The 25586-nt window shown below is 40.0% G+C and overlaps 3 protein-coding genes across 7 annotated transcripts in view; 2 read left to right on the top strand and 1 right to left on the bottom strand.

The window, feature by feature from the left end:
• Nucleotides 1–5653: 5653 nt before the first annotated feature.
• Nucleotides 5654–6045, bottom strand: LOC128671172 (cytochrome b-c1 complex subunit 10-like). Its single transcript, XM_053747437.2, has one exon. The coding sequence runs from the start codon at nt 5927–5929 to the stop codon at nt 5747–5749; it is 183 nt and encodes a 60-aa protein (XP_053603412.1). The 5' UTR covers nt 5930–6045; the 3' UTR covers nt 5654–5746.
• A 1094-nt stretch (nt 6046–7139) lies between these two features.
• LOC128671170 (uncharacterized protein) lies at nt 7140–12747 on the top strand. Of its 2 annotated transcripts, XM_053747435.2 has the most exons (7): nt 7140–7345; nt 7533–7941; nt 9038–9187; nt 9284–9565; nt 9945–10070; nt 10408–10553; nt 10825–12747. In XM_053747435.2, the coding sequence occupies exons 2-7, from the start codon at nt 7582–7584 to the stop codon at nt 11207–11209; spliced, it is 1449 nt and encodes a 482-aa protein (XP_053603410.1). In that variant the 5' UTR covers nt 7140–7345; nt 7533–7581; the 3' UTR covers nt 11210–12747. The 2 variants fall into 2 exon arrangements, with proteins under 2 accessions (XP_053603410.1, XP_053603409.1); XM_053747434.2 differs by having other exon boundaries at nt 7140–7941.
• Nucleotides 12748–13982: 1235 nt separating this feature from the next.
• Nucleotides 13983–25586, top strand: part of LOC128671476 (uncharacterized) — a 159772-nt gene continuing 148168 nt past the window's right edge. For 2 of the 4 annotated variants that reach the window (XM_053747935.1, XM_053747939.2), the window contains exons 1-2: nt 13984–14743; nt 15006–15085. In XM_053747935.1, coding sequence (XP_053603910.1) covers nt 14497–14743; nt 15006–15085 — 327 coding nt within the window. In that variant the 5' untranslated portion in view covers nt 13984–14496. Of the gene's footprint in view, nt 14744–15005; nt 15086–25586 lie in introns of all 4 variants that reach the window. The other 2 variants (XM_053747936.2, XM_053747937.2) reach the window with 2 other exon arrangements.

Raw genomic sequence — 25586 nt, forward strand, 5'->3', positions numbered from 1 at the left:
TGAGTGGAATTAACTGTAATTTATAGCAAACAAACGGCTTCGCTCTTGTAAAAACATCCTAAACCTTCCTCAGAAATCACACTAAGTACCTAGTCTGAGGAAATTTTCGTATGAAAATGTAAAGTTTTCTCGAGGTTAGATGCGACAGCGGACTTAAAGGCAGATTACATATTAATGATCAATTTGGGTCTAGTTCACAATATCGCCAATCAGTACATCGACTGTCGCTACATCGACAACGCACCATCGACAGGTAGGTACCTGTACCGAAAGCGTGTCATGTCGATTCAGTTCATGTTCGCAAAAAGATTTGCGCCATCCAGTTGTTCTTTTTGCGTGCGTACCATCGATTTGGTGTCCTTTTGATTTGGATACCAGCGATACGGAGTACTGTCGACGCAGCCACCCTCGATATGTTGCACTGTCGATGCATCATACCATTGATTTGGTGACCTGTCGCTGCGGCGTACCTTCGATAAGGAGACCTGTTGGTGTAGCGACCATCGACATGGCGCGCTTTCGGTACAGGTACCTGTCGATGTACTGATGGGCGATATTATGAACTAGATCCGTTTGAGGCGGGTAATCTCCGAAACTACCGAACCGATTTCAAAGTTATAAGCTATATTTATCTCAAAATTCCCACGGGAGGGAAGCCCCGGGCAACATCTATAGTCGCTTAGTTTATCAAATTTTTCGAAAGATATAGGTTTTATATTTTTTTATATTAAAACAGTATAAAATTTATATCATAATCGAGTAGGATTCCGTACAGGTTCATTGTAATTGCCTAAACCAAAAGGATCCTATGATCACTATCGGTTTCGTCTCTTCATGGATGGTATGATTCCCAACTTATCACCTTCTATCGAAGAGATCATGCATGACCATAGGATCCGCTGTTACTATCGTCATTTCTGTTTCTTTGGTTTCTATACCTATGTTTTCTTGTGCAAGTATTTTAAACCGACGTCTTTTATTCTTTTATCTGAATATTCGATTACCTGCGCACCTTCTTTTATTTAGTTCCACTGACTTACTGTGTGACAATTCATATTATGTATTTTAAATATGTGAGTTAAACTGTGATAGGTGAGTATGTTTATTGCCGCAGTGTCGGCGTTCGGACGGCGGGCGTCGTCGTGCCGCGCCAGCCCGAGTGGCGCCGGTCGTCGCAGCGAGCGCAGATCGATACCCGGCGCGCTCGACGGCCTCTACTGGGACGCGCTCGCCGCTGCTGCCGCAAAAAAAATGTTCTCAAGACCCGTAAAAGTACCAACCACAGGTTCGGTACCTACACTTTGTATAGAATCTCTTTTAGATACATTTATGTATAGATTTTCTACATAGTTAGGTAATGCGTAGTATACTTACATAGGTATGTATACTAACTGTTTACCCGCGACTGCGTCAGCGTAAAATAGTTACTTGTGACAGTATAATTACCTAAGTACTTACCTATTTTTTTGTTTATGCATGCTAGATTACTAACTAATTTCTATACTCAGATTTAGAAGGGCTCCGCGCGAGGCCAATATTTTTGTATGATGACCAATCAGCAAGTCGTCTTTCAAACATGAGAGTTAGTTTCCTTCGAAAATAACTCTCATGTTTGAATCAAGGGACCAACTCTACAATGTCGCCGTCCTCAGACACGTATGTCAAACCGAATGTGTAATTTGTATGAGAACTTTTATTTATCACGATGAAAAACCAGCAATGTATACTGAATTCGCCAAAGTTTGGCAATGTGGAGACGACGGAGATGACGTGAAAAAGTGCCTGTGAATGCCTAAATCAATACATATAATAAAACAGTAAAAAATGTGTTTCTGTACATTGAAGATATTTAAATAAAAAAAATGAGATCGATAGAGAATCAGTAATACAATAACAATTTAAAAAAAAAGTCTGCACACGCTAATCTCCGGATCTACTGGACGGATTTGAATGAAACTTTTTTGTTGTATAGCTATAAAGCCTGGTCAACATATAGGGTATAATTTATTTTGTAAACTGGAACAGCTCTAGCAAAACCTATAAAGACCAGCTAAACTGTAGGAAATATATAAAAGTCACCTTAACAAAAATTGTTCGCCCTGATGAGCATTTTCTGATGACGAATAAAAATCGAAGATATGGAACACCTGATGATGAACTCCAACAGACCAGCTACACTATAACATATGACAAAAGCGCCTTAACAAAAGTTGGACAGCCTGATGAGCATTTTCTGTAGACTTTTAAATATCGAAGATATGGAACACCTGATGATGAACTCCAACAGACCCGCTACACTATACCTCGCAGATATAACAAAAGTTGGTCAGCCTGATGAGCATTTTATGTAGACTTATAGAAATCGAGGATATGGAACACCTGATGATGAGCACCAACAGACCAGCTACACTATAACAGTTATGACAAAAGCGCCTTAACATAAGTTGATCAGCCTAATGAGCATTTTTAACATAGGTATTTATAAAAAGACTCATTTGGTCCACGTTTTTAACCATGATTCACAAACATGTTGAAGTCTCAAATTTCAAAAATCTATTTTATTCCCCATGTCTTCTTTGCCGCGAGCAACAGCTCTTTTATAATATATATGAAAATGACGTCTTAGTAAAAGTTAACCAGTCCGATAAGAATTTTCTATTAAGTGAAGTCTTAGCAGAAATTGTTCAACTGAGGAGCAGTAACGGTTGGCGTATTAAAATAGAATATTTCGAACATTTCTAAAACGGAATTTCTGTAATAAAGTTTAATAAATAAATAAAATAAAATTGCGCCCCCAAAAAAAAAGGTAATCTTACATTTACCCTATACTATTATAACATAAGCTGGGAGTACCTCCACGTGGTGAAGGCGGAAACAGTTTGGGCTAAGTTTCAATGACGACGGAAGGTATTCGTTGAAAACTTGCCTGAACTGGCTAAAACTCCCATTTATGTATAGAATAAACGTTCGGGCTTATGTTATTTTTTCTTTTTAAAGAGAGTGACGAGTTTAAAAATAATAATTATAATAACGAAACCGTATATTTTACAATGATAACAAATATTTGAGATCATCATATTATATTGATATTTATTTACTCTGCGCAGACGTCTGTGTTTGGGTCATAGGATTATCTTACCAAATTTCAACTGATTTGGTTCACTAAACTCGGAGCAAATTAGCTGTGACAGACTTATCTTATAAGGATTCCGATTTTCCACTAAAAAGTAACAAAACAACATGCATACTAAATTTCATCAAAATCGGTCCAGTGGTTTAGTCAGACAGACTTTTGACAGACATAATTTGGGGATAAAAAGTACCCTGTGTGTTATTCCAGGTTATTTTCTACCCGTGTATCAAATTTCATAACAATCGTCCCAGTATGCCAATACAGTGTGAAGAGGTAACAAACTTTCGCATTTATAATACTCGTATTAGTTGGGAGTACTGGGCGTAAAATATTTATTTTTTTAAATACTTATCTTTGCACCATGTACTTTATACAGACTTTTTGACCAAATTCTATGGGAATGGTGTATTTCGGGATAAAAAGTGTCTCAGTATCAGAAATACAATTTCATGAATATTGGCCTCAAATTTATGTCTTTATAATATTAGTAAGTATGGATATGGATGTAGGTATAGGTAGATAAATCTATATTTATATAGTAGACTAGCTTTTGCCCGCTGCTTCGCCCGTTCTAATTTTGCGGGATGACAGGTACCCTGTGTCCTTCTCCATACTTCAAACTACATGTATGCAAAATTTCAAGATTGGCTGAGTAAATAGATCATGAAGTGAAATAGAGCGTGAAGGTAACCAACAAACTTACTGTTGTATTTAAAATATTAATAATTAGCCTTCTGTTACTGAGCTTAGATCAAGTTTCGATTGAGAAAAATAATCCTCCAACTGCCTCCACTGGTCTCTGTCTAAAGCCACTCTTGTCCAGTTAGATCCCAATGTTAGGCTTAGCTTGTCTTTCCACCATGTTATAGGGTGACCTCGCTTTCTTTGACCATCACAGCATATGACCTGTCCAGCCTCACTTCAGATGGTCGATGCAATAGAGTATATCGGTAACTTTGGTCCTTTTCCTTATTTCTGAGTTCCTTATTTGGTCCATCAGTCTAATACCCAACATGCTTCTCTCCATGGCTCTTCGGCACTTAGCTTATCTCTCTCTATGCTTTTCGGTTAGAGCCCAAGTTTCGCTATATGTTATGCATGGTTGGATGCTAGTATTAAAGGTCTTAGATTTGATGTTATATAAAGGCCTTAGATATGATCTTAAGGTGTTCAGGTTGTTCTTAAATATTTCTTGTAAGGACCAGTAATTTTTCCAGCCACTGGTTATCCTTTTATCGACTTGTTTTGTCATGCAAGCATTGGGTGAGATGATTTTTCCTAAATACACATACTCCTTCACATACTCAAATTTCATCCCCTCAATTTCTATGTTGACCTCCTTGTGGTTAGTCATTGCTTTCAATTTGCTAACGTTAATTTCTAAACCTACTTCTTTACTTTTATTTGCTATATAAATAAATAAATATATTAGGACAAATCACACAGATTGAGCTAGCCCCAAATTAAGTTCGAGACTTGTGTTATGGGATACTAACTCAACAATACTATATTTTATTACAAATACATATATAGATAAACATCCAAGACATGGGCCAATCAGAAAAAGATCGTTATCCATCATGACCCGACCGGGGTTCGAACCCCGGAACCTCTCGGTTCAGTGGCAAGAACTTTACCACTGTGCCACCGAGGTCGTCATCATATCTTTTATTATAGTTTGAAGTGTGCTTGGGTTTTCTTCTAATAGTATTAAATCATCAGCAAATTTCAAGTGGTTCAAGCGGCTGCCATTGATGTTTAGGCCGCAGTCTTCCCAATCTAGTTATTTAAAAATGTTTTCCAGCACTGCCGGGAACAGTTTGGGAGACAGTGGGTCGCCCTGTCTCACACCTCTTGTTATGGGGAATGGTTCTCTTGGGGATTCTAGTTTTATTCTGCTCTTACTATTCCTGTATATCTTTTTGATTAGACTGATGTAGGTGTTGTGTATTCCTTGTGTTTTCAGGCTTTCCCATATGTATTTGTGCTTTAAACTATCAAATGCCTTTGAATAGTCAATAAAAGCTAAGTATAGCAGTTTCTGATATTCATTATATTTTTCTAGAACTTGTTTTATGGTGTGGATTTAAAATATTAGTTAGGATTTATATAATAGAGGTTTTATAAAAGTGTACAAGTGTTTGATATGAATTCTGTACAGTAGGTGGATTGTACTTCGTACAATCTAATTCCTTGATTCTGTAATTGAAGGTTGTTAATAATTTTATTAAAAGCACAAGGATTTGTACTTATTATGTTATGTGTTTTAAATATAAATACCACAAGGCATTATGTTATTTAAAAAATACAGGTAATATTCTACATCAATATCTTCATTATTGCTATCAATTTTCATTATGTACAGTTACTTCACCAGAAAAGTACTAGGTAAGGGATCCTAATAAAAGCAACTGTTTCTACAAAGAGTGGCTCAACTACTTCTTCTCAACCTCTTTTTATCTCTTTTATGATCTTAGGACTTTGGATTAATAGAAAGCAAGGGAAAATAAAATATTTCACTATGATTCAACAAACTTATGTATTACATCTAAATAATTTACATTACAAAACAAAATAAAGAAATACCTATTTTGTTAATCTATAACCTCCGGCTCAGTTATTTCCTTCTTCTTCAAGACCCTTAAACTTGCTGTTGTAGTAGGGGATATTTGTCACGAACACCTTCCAGTCAGTGAAGTAGAGCAACGTCATAAAGGCAGTACCACCGAACCCAACGGCAGTGGTTGCGAACGCCGCCGCTATTTCAACATGCTTTTTCCCTAGACGGCCTAACATTTTGTTTTATCACTGAAAAAATCAGGGAAAGCCGTAAATCTGAATCTATTACGTAAATCAGTAGCAGTGGTAGCAGAAGCTGATGTTACCTAACCTAACCTATTTTTGACGTTATTGTCAACTGTCAGCGTATTTTTTTTTCTTCTTTGACATAAAGAGACAAAACCATGGTTTTAGTAAGTACTTCGTACAACAGGATAGATTACTACGAAATACCTACCTGGTGTGGACTGAGTCGAGTTGTCTCCCGAGACTTCAAAGCATGCATGCGCTCCCCGCCCACACGACCCTTCTATATTTGAAGTTGATTATTCCATGTTTAGTGACTTCAGTTTTAGACCATGAAATACTGAAGGGCGGTTATTTGGTCCTGAAAATAATAACGCTATTTTAGGTGATGTTCTGCATTATTTGGTAACTGTGGTTATAAACGGATAAACTTGATTTTGACTGAAAGCCTTACCTGAAAATCAACTTTATATCAGTTCGTCGCACCACGATTGCATAGAAGGTATTTCGTAAATCTGCAACAATATTGAAAATTGGCACGTTTTGCCTCCATTGGCAGTGTTTGTGTACCTTAGTTGTACCAGTAGCGCCATCTGCGCTGAGCTTTGCGTAATATTGTGTTTGGACCTGGCTAAATGAGGTTTGTATGCAGCGATGTTCACATTTATTTCGTCCGGTCAAAGGATTTTCATACAATTTTTCAGGCCGGTTTTTGTTTAACATTTATAAGTTCAGACATGGAATGGAATTTGATTCTTTTAGATCAGAGGGGTTAGTGGCGCAGTGAACCAATCACATTGCGCCATTGTGACACAACGACAATCACAAAGCAATGTGATTGGTTCGCTGCGTCCCACTTCGAATCGATTCTCAGATTCGATCGGTGAGAAGTGAAATGCAAACTCGCACTTCTTCCTTCAACTTCGCCTAGAGGTGTCGTTTAAAAAAAACTTTGCTATAAAAGCTACATGGCGCTGCGTATATTTTAAATACGTTATGGATATTTTATTTAATCTAAAAGTGTGATAGAGACATTCTCTCAATGACAAATATTGTAAAGATAAAGTACCTACCTGCTTAAATAACTTTTTATGAATTAAGGGGTAGATTGAGAATACCTACAAAACTTTCTACCGTAGGTTTTATCTTTTTTAATTTCAATAAAAAAAAAATTACTGTTAGTGTCAGTGTCAGTCTAGGGCAATGTCAGTATCTTCCGTCCTATTCTGTTTCCGTCCCGAGATTGAAGTTTTGTCTTGTCTGTTCTGTTTTGTTTATTATCGGATTTTTAGGGACCCAGATTAATCAATAAAAAAATCTATTATATTATAAATAACATAACAATACCTACATACTTTGTCTTCTAGTAGCAGTGGTATAGGTGTTCTTAATTGTTAGATCAGCTGAGTTGAGTTAATGTTTTGTATTTTTATGAGATTTTGGAAATCGGTCGGCATTTCTCGTAAATTTTTAGAATAATACTACATATTGAATAAATGATTATAGAACTCATAATAAGCAGTGTATTCAAGACGATACGAGTACAAGTACATTGATTATTGTATTACTAAGAAAGGGAAACGTTTGAAATCAGGACGGCGGAAAGCGCCGCAGAGGCCGAGGGGCGCCAGCTCCCGGACACAATGTGGGACTCCTCGGCGTTCCTGGGCGCCCTGACGCCGAAGTTCTATGTGGCGCTGACGGGCACCTCGTCGCTGATCTCGGGCCTGATCTTGATCTTCGAGTGGTGGTATTTCCGAAAGTATGGGACGTCGTTCATCGAGCAAGTGTCGCTGACGCACCTCGGGCCATGGCTGGGCGGCGGCGGCGCGGCTGAGCCGGAGCCGGCGGGCGAGTGCAAGGTGTGGCGCAACCCCATGGCGCTGCTGCGCGGCGCGGAGTACGGCCGGCTGTGGAGCGTCGCGCGCCGGGCGCCGCTCACTTACTACGACATGAACCTGTCTGCGCAGGAACACCAGGCCTGGTTCTCGTGCGGAGCTGAGGTGAGTTAGTGAAGCTTTTATAGTTGAAGATTACCAAGACCTTTGTTATTAAAAAATAAACCATACAGAAAACAATTCGGACTTTCGATTTGTAGCCGGTCTCAGGGCATTAATTTATTCAGATATAGGTTTTGTGCTATTTGTTAGTTTTATATTTATATTTGACTGGACCGATTTTGACCTCAAGTCCAGCCTCAAGGCTTGCTAAGCTTAGATCTTCTACCATTTGACAATTCATTTCATCACTGGCTATCCTATGGGTACCAGAATAGGGTGAAGGCGCAGAGGGAGACCGTGAAGGAGATGGTGGCAATAGGCTACCCCGAGATTTGTGGTAAATTCAAATTCAAATTCAAAATTCTTTATTTAATTTAGGATGATATACATCACTTATTGAAAATTACTTAAACTAAGTCTACTCCCGGCTTCCAAAGCGCAGGTGAAGAAGAAGTGGCGCAATAAACTTCACCACAGCTTTTTCTTCAAAGACTTCAATTAACAAATATAAGTCTTATACATATATTAAAAATTAGGAGGACGAATTTACATCATTATTAAAAATGTCAAAATTTAATTGAATAAATAAAAATAAAAGTTGTATTTCCAATAAAATTATTGAAAATTGTCACAAAAAATACATACATATATATACATACTACATTTTGTAACAAATACACATAATTATATGTATAGATAAACATCAAAGACCCGGGCCAATCAGAAAAATATATTTTCCATCATGACCCAACCGGGGATCGAACCTGTCAGTTAGTCACGCAATTAAGCACTTTACCATTGCGCCACCGAGGTCATCTGGATGTATGTTTGTAACTCTTTCATGCAAAATCTACTGGACGGAGTGTTACGAAATTATGTACACTGGTAGGATATAACCTGGAATAACACATAAGGTACTTTTTATCCACAGATTTCCACGGGAAAGAATTTGTGAATATTATATTATATTACTTAGTTGTGATGTTATGTCGAAACGACGTGACGCGTATATTTCTTTAACTATAATGCGTGCGCCAACGTGAGTTGACCCTATGGCCCTTCGAATAGCGATCAAAATAAAAATGTGTATTGCGGGTAGGGTCCCGCAGAGGAGGCGATGGCGCGCGCGTGGCGCGAGCGCGAGCCCGGCGCGCGCGTGGCGGCCGCGCGCGCCGCGCTGGCGCTGCGCCCCGACTGCGCGCCGGCGCTGCTGCTGCTGGCGGAGGAGGACGCGCCCACCGTGCTCGAGGTGGGTGTCTGCTGTCGCTACTATACTCCTACAAAGCAAACATTTTGCTCGTTTAACGTTAGTGAACCTTACATTACATAGCAATTTTTGCTATAGGCTGAGAGGATTCTGAAACGCGCGTGGCGTTGCGCGGAGGCGGCGTGGCGAGCGTCGGCGTGCGGCGGCGCGTCGTCGGAGGCGGCGCGGCGCGACGCGGCCGTGCTGCTGCACGTGAAGCGGCGCTGCGGCGTCGCGGCGCGCCGCCTGGGCCGCCTGCGCGACGCCGCCAGGCTCTTCCGGGAGCTGGCGCGCGACGCCACGCCCGCCTCGCCCGCCACTATGGCGCACGAGAACCTCATCGAAGTGCTGCTCGAACAACGTGCTTATGCTGATGTTCAGGTCCATACCAGATTACTTTACCTCATCATTGGAATGATTAGTATGGATAGGGCTGAAATTGGGAAAGCGAGAGAATGGATACGGAAGTGAAGACGAATTAAGTCGACATATAGTTAATATCATCATACAGATATGACGTCGATCCGAGTCCTATATGATTCAAAAGATTTCTTTGGCTATACAATGAGGTCATGCTACCTACTGGGGTTATGGGAATGTTTGGGACTGATGTGAAACTGACTATGACCGCATACGCATGCGATCGCGCAAGAGTACAAAATTCTAAATATTTTTTCCAATTCGTTCAATATCGTTCGTTTCAGTGGGAAGATCGTGTTGAGGATTAGCTATGCAATGACTGTAACTTGTATATCGGCAGGCGGTGCTGTCGCGCTGCGCAGACTCAGCCAGCACGCTGTACACGAGCGCGCTGCTGCGCGCGCGCGCGGCGCTGGCGGCCGCGGGCCAGCCCGCCGCGCGCGCCGCCGACCTCGCCGCCACTGAGGTGCGCCGATACTGATCTGATCCATTTACTCTAGTGTCATTTACATAATAAATGTAAACACAAAAAAGAACGCAAAGGCGGACTTCGCAAAAGTGATTTTTTCCGGCCTTTGGATGGGAAGAGAGAGAAGTGAAGGTCTCGCTGCACTAGGATACAGGCAAAATCAGCCAAAATCGTTTTAAAATAGAATACTGAATTTTTTTCCGACCGACAAGGTTAGATTCCGCAGCTGCCATCCGTTGTTCTGATGAAACATACTGCTACTAGAATGAGAAGTGAAAATAGTAATGGTCGTTTTATCTGGTTATGTAAAGAGAAATATATATAAATGTGTCAGGCGATCCGGCGCGCGCTGGAGTACAACCCGTTCGTGGCGGACTACCTGCTGGAGCTGCGGCCGCTGACGCTGCCGCCCGAGCACGTGCTGCGCCGCGGCGACTCCGAGGCCGTCGCCTACGCCTTCTTCCATCTGCGGCACTGGAGGTGGGTCACATCGCCTCCCCAACTATATTGCTTAAATTTGCTGGAAGAGATCGCCTCGAATTATTAGAAAATCCATTCCAACCCGTCAAAAGGAAGTACATTGTAACTCAGTGGAAATATAATTCAACCTCGCCGGAGATGGTACAGATGTGGTTTTGACAAGACCAAATCGTGTGGAATCGTCTAGCCGAGTTAATAAATAGCATTGCGACGAACGCTACTTGAAATAAATATAAACCATACTAGGAAGAGACTTATGTATCGGTCGCAGACACGCGGCGGGCGCGCTGCAGCTGCTGGCGGCGACGCTGGCGGCCGCGCCGCCGGCCGGCGGGGCTCACTGCGCCGCCTGCGCCGACCGCGAGCTGCTGCCGGCGCATCACGCGCGCGCGCGCCCCGGTGAGTACCAGCTCCTGCTAGCGGCTCTCCGCTTGCATTGCTTTGAGAGTGTGTGTGTGTCCAACGTGTGTGTGTGTGCCGCAGGCGGCGCGGCGGGCGCGCCGGCGCTGCTGCCGCTGGCGGCGGCGCTGTGCGCGCTGGCGGCGCTGCTGGCGCTGGCGGCGCACCGCTGGCCGGGCGCGGCGGCCGCGCTGGCGCGCGCGGCGGCCGCGCTGCTGGACCCCGCGCGCCTGCACCGGCTGCTGGCCGCCGTCTGAAGCTTCCGGCCGCTCCGGGCGTCCCCTTCGCCTCTCAGCTCGCCACGATTGCCTTGAGGCTTTCAAAATTCGCCTGTAAGAACTATGTAAATCCTGTGGATGTGAAAATTTGTGAGCGTTAAGATGGATCGACCAATTCCCTGATCGTTGTCATACTGTTTGGTCCATTTCGCTTTCCCGGTTATTTCGCTGAGCCGATTTTTATAAAATTTGGTATATAAATTGCTGACGATCCGAGACTAGTATTTTAAAATAAATAAATATTTATTGATTCTCATAACAGATATCAGTACTGAAGGCGTACGCTGTATCACGCGCAGTCGTATTATGGGGCATTTAAAACCAAATAATGGAGCGTCTCAGCCATCTCTATCGCAAATGTGGTGTGTGACAGAGAGGTTGAACACCTCGCGTCACACAGCGGCCGCAGTCTCGTGCTCATTCTTCACGTACAGTGACGGTCAAAGCGATTCAAGCGCGATGTGTATCTGTAACTCTTTATTATCTGGCGAATTACTATACTATATCGGAATAATTTCAAGTTGAATTCGAATTGTAACGGTTCCGTACCTTGATTATATAAGCCATATGTAGGGTTTTTCATTTTCGGGCATCGTTCTGTCGGTTCAATCTACACAGCTAGTTAGCTCCGAGGTGACTGAACCGAATGCACGCACATCATTATCATATCGAGTGTGTTATTATTAACACTGGTGTCAGATTCAAGTCGCCTAAAGGCATCTGACATGACTTTTACGACTACGTACCGCCATCTAGTGGCAGGTGTATGCAACTCATACACACTAGTGAACTAAATTGTCCACAAGTGTGCAGGTTGTTTTCCTTCACCGGAAGCAAGTGGTGGTCTATGAAAACTACTATATATGGGTCAGATTGGTATACAAACTCATCTGGCACGAGTGGGATACGAACCTGAGACCTTTTGATCCACAGGCGGGCGTCTTAACCACCACCGCTTCAAATCAATAATACACATGTAATCAATTGAACTGAATCTCATACCCATGTAAGTGTATGATCCAAAGACGGACATATTTACTTAAGCTACTTTTCGTCTATATTTTTGGGGTAAAAAAATGTTTCGTAAAACATTTCCTTTAATCAATGGAAAGTGCTTGTTTTGAGGATCTCAACTATATATTTATATAACATCAAAAATTCATAAAAAAATAGCTATATATTTGGAATCCTCAAAACAAATCCTTCAGTTGGTATATCATACAAAATATTTTTCGAAACTGTTTTTTAATCTTGTAATTTATCACTCAAAATTAGCTCCCAAAATAAACCATTATGTTTGTCGTCCGTACTTGGGTCACGGATTTATATGTTTTGACAGTTTGCTGAAGACGTGAAAGCTTTCCTCTTGTTGCTCTTATTAAAATTGTAATTCGAAACTAAATGTATAGGTGTGGTGTGTAGTTCGTTTACTTAATTTAAGTAGTACATAATATCTATTTTACTTATTTATTTTACAAAAATGACATTAATAAATAATTAAATGATTATGTAAGTTATTTTATCGTTTTCTTATTTCACTGTCGTATTACCTCACTGCTCTAGTGGTCGTCCCTCAGTGCGCGGCTCAAGAGCCAGGCCCCATTGCGTAGGCAGGGCTCCGTTACGACGACGCATCACGTTGTAGCTCCGTTGTTTTCTATAGATTTTGACAATGACTGATTTTGAAGATGACGTACGTTGAAACTTCATACAATTTCAGCCTAGGCCGACGACGGAGCGCAACGTAGCAATGGGGCATGTGTCTATCGATACAATAACAGCATCGTCGATAAAAACGACAGAAAAATGCTACAGAAATATCAGTTGTTTAATTTATTTCTTAAATAATTTTAACTGAATAATTTTCCGAGTGATTGACTTGACTAACGAGAGGCCTAACCCACTTGGTTTCAACTTGGATTGAAAATTATGTTGATGATTATAAAACATTATAGTTTTAAGACTTCACTATTGCATAAGGTTTCCTGTAATGTTATTTAGGTACATGATTGAATACAAAAGTAATTATTTATTGTGGTTTCCTATTATAGGTATTTTACAAGTACAACCATAAATATAGAAAGGGTCCCGCGCGTGGGTCTGGGTACAACAATAACGTTTACATGACTTTTACAACAGACTACCCACACTATCTAGTAGCAGTACTCGCTCACTAGTAAGCTATATAGTCGCAGTAAAAATCAGGGAATTACCTACTAATTCCATGATTTTTACTATGACTCCAAGTACCTACTAATTCCACGGTAAAAATATTAAACTGGCTTGGCTCATATTGCACTGATTATAAAGTACCTTATACACCATAGATTTGAAACCTTACACGTTCTAGCCCAAAGAAAAAGAAAACTGAAGTAAGTTTTTAGAAGAGTATTTGAAACAAAAGTGTTTGGAAATTTCGGAAACGTTTTATCGAAGCAGAATCGGAGAAATTGCTATGAAATTCGAATCTGTTTTTTAATTGTTCGGTAAATTTACGTTCAATAATTTTGACGAATACTATTTACAAGTACTTTTTACAAGCCATCTGAGACTAATAGGTTAATGAATGTAATTTGCAAGCACATTGTTTTTACGAAACCAAATTGAATTTACACCCTAATGTAAAAAGACTAGTATAACATTAGTTTATTATATAGGTATAAGCTTCGAGTAATAGACCCAAAATAGGCCTGAGAAAATGTGTCGGCAACAAACGGTGCGCAGTTTCAGGCTGAGTGGAACAACCGTCAGTGCAGGCGGCAGTCGCGCGGCGCGCGTCCGCCGGAGCAGCCGTCGCTCCGTGTTCATTGCGTCGCGGACGTATAACTTCGCGGTCTCGCAACTATCCAGTGATTGTTTTTGTTTACTTCAACGTAGATTTTATTTTCTTGGAATATTAAATATCTGTTACTTATATTTCATCTACAGAAAAAAATTAGATTTCTATATTAAATCATAGCTCTCCGGATTTTAATAGCTACCCACGAAAAATAATAATTATAGATTTGAGCAATTTAACGTTTTAAGAGCATAATATGTATCAATAATGTTCACCCGTTTAATAAGTAGGTAACTACTCCGTGGTAACTACTTATTTGAATGCTGCTATTATCTGTGGCTCCTACCTATTATATTTTGAACTTTTGTAACAACTACGTTGCTTTGCTGCTCAAACTTGATATACCTATTGGAATATCGGACGCGAAACAATTGTCCATGAGTATTTGAGTGTATCAGATCCAGGTTGTGGATGCGTCCCGTGCGGGATGGCGGCGCGCCGCCTGGTGTTGAACGGTCTTACGGCGGAGGTCGGGGCGGGGGTAGGCATCCCGTGCGACGGCACGCACAAGGATGGGTCGCCGGATTCGCTGGAGTTCTACCACGAGCTCGAGCTGTACCGCCAGCTGCTGGCGCTGCCACCGCCCGTGCCCGACTCCCCAGCCTCACCCCCTCAATCGCCTGTTGTGAGGAGAGCCAAGACGCCAGATCCACAGCCAGCTGTCAAAGATCACGGTTAGTCATTTTCATTTTATCATTTTGTATTTTTTCAATATAGAACCTATCTAAAATGTTTGCATCTGGAAGTCTAGGAAGTCAAATTCCCTTTTGAAAACTATTTAGAACTACTTCTCCCATTAGTTACATACATGTACAGATGTACCATGACGGCTACCACCACGCGTTGGGAGATCGCCCAGTGCTCTGGTGGCGGGCATTTCGGACTGAAGGAGGAACGAGTGGCAGATCTGTAGTAATATGTAGCGGTTGTCCTCAGAGCCGCCCCCCCGCCGCAGCCGCACCCCCGGCGCGCGCCGCCTCTCGCCCGCAGCCCGGCCCGTCGCACGCGCAGCTTTGGTGAGTCGCATGCTTGTTTTACTAAATGTAACCATAGTAGGTTAGCCTGTAACCCCTCGTAGCTTACACGTGCTAATCCAGTCAACATCACTATCTCACCTACAGAAAGTCCTCTGTTGGACATAGGTCTGTTAGATTTGTGCTGTACTGTGTTGTGCTTGTGCACTAACGGTCATCGATTCTGGGCGCCACTTCGATGGATTTCCACATTTCTGATTCGATCTTGTTGGGCTATTCTGAGCTTCCTTTTGTGACCCTTAGTGAGTTATCACGTATTGGAGTGAAAAATCATAACACGCTATTGTCTTGAAACACTGGAATTTCTGACGTGAAGATATGATGTAACTTCCGAACACTGTCCACCCGAGTGGCAACTTCCTATTTCGATTTATTGAAAAACACAACTTACTTTTATATTAGATAATTTTTGTTTTTGGGATGATAGCATACTCTCCATTATACCTCGTACATATTTTTTTTGTATGTATGAGGTGTATGTTGTGTGTGTGTGTGTATGTGCGTGTGTGTGTGTATGTGCGTGTGTGTGTGTGTGTGTGTTTGTGTGTGTGAATAAGTAGTTATAACATTTAACATTTATTAAACTTTATAATGTTGCAAAACCATCGTTTACATTTACCACAGAAGTGAATTTTTAACGAAGCAGATGCATAATTTTACAATAATATTGTAAAGTTTGTTAAGCGTTAATTTATGGAGCAATAGAAACTTCACCGCATAGGACGCGGCCTCAGCTCAGTATTTAGTCAAACTACGCCGGTCATTCCGCTCTTTTATAAAATTGAGAATAATCATAATTTTAGCTAAAATATACTTGACGAATATAATATATATTGACACTTTAGTCGCAGATCCTTAGCTTCACTCATAACATAAGGAATTCGGCATTCGTTATCGAGTTCTTAGCATTGTTATGAAGACACCACATTATTATTTTGAATTCCTCGTTTTTATTACGGCAGCAGTCTTGCAGTCTCCAGCTGGATAAGAGCCTCTCCTCTTGCCTCTATCTACAACCAGAGGGATTATGTATCTATATATAAATGAACCGCTCTGTAAATAAGTTTATAATGTCGCTATTGCTGCAAGGATTGCTAGACGTGTAGTCTATGAAAACATTGTTGTTACAAATTTCAGTGCGTTATTTATGGTTCACCCCTGATAGTGAAGCGCGGGGTGTGTGCGATATAGTACATGGTACGGTTAGCAACTCATCACCCTACTTATTGGTATTGAAATTTCGTCTCTACTATCTATGTAAAGAGATCCATCTTTGGAAAACTTGACATGCGTTTGCCCCTGTACATACGGAGATGTGATTTGTGTGCGGGACGTGACACCGACGGCAACTGCCGGAAATATGCACATAATTTTATCAAGACATGGGTCTGGACACCAGGACAGCAAAGCTACAAAAGTTCAGTATCGCTCTAGTCACAAGGACCAAGCGTGCTTACAGGACTCTTGCGGCAGGTGGCTAAGCATTATGTGGATCCTTCCATACTTTATGTAATTAGTTTACAAACATGGGTGAAAGCTAATCGGGTAAGGTGAAGAGGTCAGAGCTAGGTCGCGCGTGAGCCACTCGCAGTCGCGGGGAATCTAATCAACCAGTTTCCTTCGCGAGCAGTCGGACACTCGTGCGTGACGTTAAGCCTCTTCACTCGCAGCCTCGCCGCATTGTTAACATCATTATCTAACTATTGATGTTTTTGCGTAAATCTAGCGGGAAGAATGAATTAATTTAAGATTCCATTATGAAATTCCCTAAGTGGTGCCAAATTTTGAAATGCCTGGAACATTTCTTGTTTGCGCTTAGTTGAGACAACGGCGCATAAACACAGGCGCATAAATCGCGGAGTCGTTAGTGGAAGTCGTCGCCGCGGTCGCCGACGACGGTGGGACAGATGAACAGATATGTTCGAGCGACGAACTTAATTAAATTAAGAGAAATACTCCAAGTTTGTCGCGGAGCGCATAATGCATGTGTAGAATCCTCTTCTTTACAGGCTTTAATTACTAGCTGAGCTAGGCGCTCCTGCTTCTTGTGAGAATTCAGTACTAAACAACTTGTGCGCATTAAATTACATACGAGATGATCCAAACAAATAATTTCATATTGTAAAACTACAAGTATGAATTAACATCATAAATGAGGCAGGAGAACCTTCAACCTTTTAGGATTGACATCCGTTATGATGTCAATCTTAAAACTTTTCGCCGATATTCTCATTATTATACTTATACGTCTCGAAATACAATAGCTCTGTGCTCAGATACAGCTGTAACACAATGACTGACGAGCACAATGGACACGCGGTAACGGCCGGCGTTTCCGCGGGTTGCAGCGGGGCAGGTCGCAGCCGTGTCTAGGAAGGAGAATCATTTGTTCGAACGGCAGTTTTCGATGTCTTTAAACTTTTAACTGCCATTACACAGTTGTGTGAGCTGTTTTATTGCTGAGATATAGCCTGCTATATGTTCGGAAATAGTACCTCGTATTGTGTTATGAAGGATGCCCCAATCAATATATACCTAAACTCATCTCAGTACATATTGTATAATTTTATCGCTTTAAACCTCAGTTATGTAAAAAAATCTAATATGGTTTCGTTTTACATGCCAGATATGTCTTATGTAAGCACTGATATAAGAGCATTACTGTGTATGTATTTTTTTACTAATTTAATGAGATGAAAAATGGATTCGATTCCAGAATTTTATGGCATTATTAACATTATTCAAAACACTTTTATTTGATAATATGTAGTAAAATTTTAAATTAATGAGTATGGGTCATTCCATAATAATTGAATGGCATGGCACAGCGCCTCGCCTTTGAAAACTAACGTCGAACACGGTGTGTGGCCGTACTGGAGCCTTTCTGTGCTCTTGCTTGTAGTCTTTATAGCAGTGTTTTAAAGTAGATTTCCGTCATCATTCCTACCCGGAATTATCTGAAAACGGCTGGAAGCTGCCAAACGGAACACATGGGTTCAATGCAGCGAAGGCACTGCAGCGCGCTGCGATCACTCATTTATCTTTTGCAAATATAATATGATGGTATCAGCTGTTCAGGCTTCTGGTCACAGTTTAGAAATGGTTCTATTCTTGGGCGGGAACCGCGCTGCTCATGGACGGACTGGAATACTGATTTCGAAACATTGGCTACGGTATTGATAATTTCTTCTACTTGTATAATCTAATATAGATTTTTTCTTATAGATGGAATTATTAGGTACTCCTTGGTTCCGTCATTAAAAGTTTAAGTTATCACTTTTTTTATATAACTATGTCACAATATTGATTTTTCATCTTTCTTTTTTTTCGTGCGTGTGCGCTCGTCGCCGCGTTCGTGTTCACAACTCCCATTCGATTTGCTGAACTACTTTCTACTATTTGTATTCCTAATCATTGTTTATTAAGTTCTACGCTGGTGCTATTGATACCTATTATTAGTTCGACATGGTTAAAAGAAAAATATTGTAAATTACACGTAATATTTTATTGAACTATTATTTTCCGTTGCCAGTAAAATTTCCACAAATAAAGTAAGGAAGAATTGTTGAGGTTTAAGTACTAATTTAAGATAACCTCCATAGGTAAATCAAAAAAGTAAAAGAAAACTTGACAGTTGTCATGCGAAAATAAAACTCTGCTCTGCAATAAGAATCGCTGGAATTAAATAATTAGATGAGGTAACACGCAGAGGCGAGACTGGAAATCCGATCGACAGTCAGCGATGAGAGCAATGTAAGTTACACCGTGCCGAATGAAACTTGCTTTGACAATTATATGTGTGCGAGCCCCGGATGTGCCAAGGCGTGTGGCGGAACTCGGACCGAGGGTCGGAGAGCTTGATGCGTCCTTTAATCTCTGAGGAATCGTTGAAAATGGGAGATATTTTGATAAAACCACTGCCTTTTATCAAAATATTTCTTATTTGCAATAAATTAGTAAATATACTAATTTGCAATAAATGATGAATCTTATGATTTGTCTCTTTATCATGGTAATTTTGATCAAGAGTGTAGCTTTATAGAAAAACTAAATGGATGAGTATTAGACGTTGGGTAGGCACGCTGTAGGTAGTGTAGAAACCTAATTTCGCTCTCATATCGCATTATCTAACAATGTTCACCCGACCTGAATTTTCCGCGTGAGAGCTCCGTCCCAAGGTAAACGGAATAGGCGGGTGAGCGGCACCAATATCATTTGAATAGAGCTAACACTTGATACAAAAATATAGCTTTAGCTAGGGATTGCTATTTAGTTATAGTATATAACGAAACTTTATATTATTTAGACCAGAAAGAAATGTTTAAAGAATTATTCACCGAATGCGAGAGGTCGATACCCAGTGATATCCATCCAGTTCGGTTCAGGTATCAACTAAATAGCTATTTAAAGAGAATGCTCTTCAGACGCGATCGCCTGCGACAGAGCTCGCTCGCTCGACCTCGCACACAATGAGAAGTGCCATTTGTTACAGAGAGATTGCAGGACGAATGAACCAGGAAGCTGCATGCTTTTCATCTCATAGCGACGATTTTTATTATAGTTTGATTCAAACTAACAAATAATCCAACGAAAGGTTTCGTGCTTACGAACCTGACCTACAAGTTCCAAGGAAAATGAAACCTACTTTATTAAGCGCACTGTCAGCTCAAAAGCAACTAATCCTTAGTTACCTACTTTACTTTTGTAAGCAGTGATTTGCCGCCAGTAAATTTTCAATTCTTGGAAGTATTTTCCCCTAGAATTTAAAGAGATGTTTTAAAAGTAAATAGTATTAATTTGTCGCTGTTTCCTGACTGTTTTCGTGCACTCGATTCTTTTTGAATTTCGAGAACAGCACATCGCTGAACTAATTTCTAAAACTAGCTTTTGCCCGCGTCAACATATTTCAGCCATTTTTTATACAGTTTTCTGCAGGATTGATTAACATTCATGTTGTCTTCCGTTCCTCGTTCTTTTCTCCCGTTTCCCGCCACGGATCCCATTCGCTCACTCACGACGTGTCATGTTCGTTTTTTCCTAACATACAAACGTATGTAAATCAAAATTTCATGTATCTCACTTCAAAAATCACGAAATTTCACAATTTCCACCCTTTATTTCATCCTACCGATTTCAAATTACCCTGAACAAACAGAAGACGGACAGACCTACAGACAGATACAAGATAAAAATAAAAATTTTGCAATGGAAACCAGTTAATGTTACTATCCAGTTTAATAAACGCAGTTAAATTTTATTTATTTGTCTGTATTGTGTAAATAAATTAAATTTTGAAGAAGAATTGGGCGACAATATATGACTCGTTGATGTCTTTTCTTCATAATGACCATTCTTAAAGTCCAAGGTCTGAAATGTAATCGAAATCAAAGATGATTACTTACGAGCGTTAGTATACGTTAGTGTGTTAGTTATACGCTCGCGTGATGTTATACCACTGAAGTGTGGTACCCACTTTTGTTTGTGAACATTTCGTTTTGTCAATGGAATCGTGTTCAGTTGCAACTTAGTGGCGAGTGATGTATTCAGCGCATTATTGGCGACCTCACCCCCCCCCCCCCCTTCCCTCGGGCTTCGCAAACAGAGCATGAATATTCAAAGCGCCGCCAGGAGCCGAGGAGTGGCACAAAGTGGCCAAGTAGCGGCGCAGTTCGCACGGGGCAGAGTGAGCCCAGTACGTTGTACTTCGCAGGTTGTACACCTGGTAGAGTGCATGCAACGTATCCTTTTGGTTTTCCGCCACTGTTTATGGGACCATTAAAATTAGACCTTAATTTACTACAGTTATAAGTCACTTCCAGCATAATACGAGTCGAAGATGAATAATTCATTTATAGCCATATAAACTTTTACAGTATTCCTTTAAAGAAGACAAAACTTGACTAATTTAAGAAAAGATATGAAATGGAACTGAGGCCAACAGATAAGAGCTCTCTTCACGAGAAATAAATAATGTAAATAATTTCTACAAGTGTATTCCGCTGTACAGAATAGTTTGTAACATTTTAACAGAAACCCACGACAGCTTTCTGCACCCGCACAGAGATTGCTTTGTGTTTTTGTAATGATTTGATTCGATGGGAATGTACCTATGTAGTACATATATAGTCATATAGACTTGCAAGTTTAATATATTTTCCACAGTTTTAAGGGACCATCGATTTGGATATTTCATATAAATTTCAACTTTGCGCGCACGAATTCCTGAGAAAAAGACCTTTGAACGACGAACAGACTGACAACAAAATGATCCTATAAGGGTTCCGTTTTTACCTTTTGAAATACGGAAACAAACATGTTTATGTTAAGTTAAATATATTAACAAATGCATATTAGTAAGTTTTGTTATTGTCCTTAATATTATCCTTATTCAAAGTACATTGTAACATACTCATTAAGTTAAAGTTAAACAAACTAAATTGTATAAAGAAAAAATAAACAAAATTATACACAGAATAAATTATAGAAAATTATAATGACACATTATATGGCATAATATATAATTCATTAATCGTCCATTGAAATAGGTAATCGTCATAACATGGAAATAGATCCTTTGCTAACTTGCCATTGCACGCACATTATGAACTCGTTCTGTCGCTATTTCCGGGATGTTTTTCCACTTTCCTAGTTAATGCCCACCTGCTCGGCGGCATATGCGTTCTTCAATAAAACGATGTCTCCAATTTTAAATTCTGGTGTTCTTTTTAGCCATTTTGGTCTCTGATTTAGTCGCGACGAACTCGTTTGCCAACGTTTCCAGAATCCTTGTACCAGTCATTGGGTATGTTGCCATCTCGTCAATAAATTCACGTTGGTAGTAGAGTAGTCGCGGTCTGGTACTCGTATTAAAGCTTCCCCTGATATAAAATGTGCTGGAGTGAGCACCTGAATATCATGTATTACATCAACATTAGAGCACTTGCATCACATTTGAGCTGTAACTTGAGATAAGACTTCTATTGCCTGTTCATTGCGGGCTGTACATAATATTTTAGAGAAATACCCTCATCCCGTCAGTTAGCTAAACATGATAATTGGTTTTCCCCGCAGAAGCCCATTTAGTCGGCTATGTTATTATTATTTTTGGTTTACCCTGCGTGCCCCTTTGCCTGTTTTTATAATCTTTCCCCGATATGTACAAGAATCAAGGTGACAAGTCCCCCCCTGACAGCACCCGTTCACGAGTTGACGCATGGGTCAGCAATCGCGAAGTTCAAGCATAGGTAATAACCTCATGATCTGGCCCACGACGTCACCACCAGTTAAACCATTTGATAATAAATATAAAACGAAGTATATACTGTCTACTGTTAAATATCTTTGTTTATTACCTCATATTCGGCAGTCGGCAGTGTTCTCAGGTGCGAGATAAGGCTGCACTTTATAACAAAGTTGAGGGCGCCCCGCAACGACTGCTACTAAATCATATTAATAAGATCTGCGAAAGTATCAATTACTCGCTGCTATTAACACAAGGTAGAAACAAATGACTAATCTGTTGGAGTTTAAGGGTGTTTATAAAATCTAAGGGTGATTTTAGTACACACATGTTGATATTGATGTTGATATGATTTTAGTACATAATCTAAACAAAATAGAATAACGTACATAATAATAAAATGTCGGTCATATATGATAAAACGGGCGTTCATTCTTAACAATATGAAAGTATATTCACATCTTTACGCCACCTTGCACAATGCACACGATTAAAATTTAGCGAATGGAAATTATTTTCAATTCTTGGAACTAGATATTGTACAACATGTAATGTGTGTTTCTGATGGTCTACTAAATCAAAATGTCGAAATAAGAACAATTAGGGTTGATATAGTGCTATCAAGAAATATACTTCCTTACAATAAGTACTATAAACAATTCCGAACCCTGGTCCGGGAGGCATCTCTAGGAGGTAAGTATTCAATCGAACCTCTCTTTGGGATCCAGTGTTATAGACGTCATGTACAAGAGAGCTCGACATTGATTTTCCCCACAGTCGTAGATTCCACTGTGGAGCCCCGTCCCGGTGTCACAAACGTGTTTAATCAAACATCACTAAGTTCTTTGTGGACCTGAGCTTCAACTAATTTCTCAAGGGTAGTCATAGTATGTAACATAAACTTTGCAAAGATAAATATATGACTTTTATGTAAATACTTTAAAAATGAGATAATAATAATTCGCGAGAATGTGAAAAGCAGGAAAGCGGCTTATCTCGCGCCTCGTCTCACTCGTCGCGTTCGGCGGGTGTTAGCTCGCACAATGAGACATCGATATAAATAGTTACACTAGTACTAGAGACATGATGGAAATATATATTATTATTATCTATCCTCTCTTTTTTTCATAATTATATCATAATTAATCATATTGATTTTTAGATTGAGATTCTCGGATGTATACCTATTATTACATGGACTAGAAGTAGGTAATGAAGAAAATATCTGTCAAATGTGAGTTGGATTTTTGCGCACCGAAGGTTCCGTAAAATTATTTACTAAATTACATATGTTATTTACGGTTTCCCAGTTTAATTCTTTATATGTATTGTAACCTATTACATAAAATGATATCTCGATGCACATGGTTTCAGCAGACTAAACGAGGATTCCAGTTATCGCAACAGCTCGAGACCCTCGCGAGCGCCCGCTCTCCCGTCCTAAAACAACATGTGATATTTGTGCACAAACTCACTATGTCGATCGATTAGGGAACACGTTACAGATATTCCAGAAATAACACAGTCGCGTTATCCTTACCTTTACCTAATGAAAACTGTCCACGGGATTTTGCGAGATATTACTGTAGTCTCGGATAAGATATGGGCAGCCTACTCTGCAATTAATTCATGAACACAAGAAAGGTCGGAAATTGACAAAAGTCTTGACTATACACAGTTGCCTTTGGGTTTGTAAAAGTGCGTAATTATTTTTATAGATATTTATCTCTCAAGTTGCAATTTTAGCAAATTTAATTGTAATCGTATGGTCATAACATAAAATTCACTTTGTTTTGCGATCACGAGCCAATAATCCAGGATGTGAGCGACATTAGGAACAATTGAATTATATTCTCGCGGGATATGACCGCGTCGATTGCGGTCATTCTGTGCACGCGGCGTGCGCTAGCATTGTAACTAAACTGGTTACAAGCATTTTTGTTGAGACCGATGTACTCGTACGTTGCCTACTTTGTGGCGTCTTCGACGAAATTCGACGAAATTATATTACAATACAATTATTGTAATGTAACTGCGAAGTATTTCATCGCATTTAGTATGTAAAACTCAATAGATTTACATCGTAATTGTTGATTTCAATTTCCGGATCAAGTCACTTTGTTTTACTAATTTCAATCTGATCGAAATCGCGAGCCCTCCCTGGCCTCGGTTGTCTGCGTACCATGTTAATGTTTGGGAGACGAGCCTTTTTAATTCCCGAGGGAATACTTTGTGTTGTTGTTTGCTCCAATATAAATACTTGGCGCTCCAATCTCCAGCTGAGAGCTGTCTATTTTATTACAAACAAATTACCAAAAGTAAATAAAAAGAGAAAACAAGCCTCCCGTCACATGGGCTTTATTTATTTCACTATTCACTCGACAATATACATGGTACTTTATGGGTTAGATTTGTTTGTACACATGTATTTTAAATATTCTGGTATGACCTACTTGTACAAACATTCGCTCCTCACTTAGCATTGCTAAGCAGCGCCTAACTAACTTAGTTTGATTAAATTATTTATTTGATTTTTGGAAGTTCCCCATCAAATGGAATAATTATGATAATTTTGGGGCGCATTAAACTTATGTCTTTCTACCGCCGAGTCGACGCTGACGCTGTATTTAATAATATGATTTCAAATGAATTTGTGTAAAAGTTTGTAAATGTGAATGATTTTTTTGGTTCACACACATTTGGGATACCCGTGAGGCCTTGCCGTTAAATTATACAAGATCGTAGGCAAGGAGTTCCTATCTAATGTGTAAACTACGCCGGGAATGAATGAACAAAAAGAAGACACACATACTTATCACATGTATTATACCTCGTTAGTCAGTCACCTCATTAGTCTAGTAGGCAGTCTTCATATTTCTTGCAGTGCGCGATATTAAGTGCTCTCCTAACTGTCGCAAATTGCGGTTGTTACAGCAGTACGGGCGGCGAACACAGCCACGTGTTTGCATTTACGAATAGAGCGATTGGATATGTGCATGTTTGGCAAAATTACTCGTTGATACAAATAACTATGATTGACTCATTAAATGTTCCATGGTAGCATATGCTTTGTTTTTTTAATCTCGTATTAATACAAAGAAATAAAGAAAAAATGTTTATTTGGTTAAATTAATAATTTTAACACTATATTCATAAAAAAAGACGAATGAAAACATGCACCAAAATGGCCCCCGCTTAGCATGTGTCGTGGCTGGGCCATGACGCTGGTTTTCTGCGGGTACC

Source organism: Plodia interpunctella, chromosome 7 (assembly GCF_027563975.2).
Source record: "Plodia interpunctella isolate USDA-ARS_2022_Savannah chromosome 7, ilPloInte3.2, whole genome shotgun sequence".
NCBI classification, from domain to species: Eukaryota; Metazoa; Arthropoda; class Insecta; order Lepidoptera; family Pyralidae; genus Plodia; species Plodia interpunctella.

What these genes read in the sequence shown, in the direction of transcription:
- LOC128671172 (XM_053747437.2), bottom strand. Translation starts at nt 5,929, where the DNA reads ATGTTAGGCCGTCTAGGGAAAAAGCATGTTGAAATAGCGGCGGCGTTC.
- LOC128671170 (XM_053747434.2), top strand. Translation starts at nt 7,582, where the DNA reads ATGTGGGACTCCTCGGCGTTCCTGGGCGCCCTGACGCCGAAGTTCTAT. An exon ending in GTGCTTATGCTGATGTTCAG is followed by an intron (nt 9,566 to 9,944) that starts GTCCATACCAGA and finishes GTATATCGGCAG; the next exon opens with GCGGTGCTGTCGCGCTGCGC. An exon ending in TTCCATCTGCGGCACTGGAG is followed by an intron (nt 10,554 to 10,824) that starts GTGGGTCACATC and finishes TATCGGTCGCAG; the next exon opens with ACACGCGGCGGGCGCGCTGC.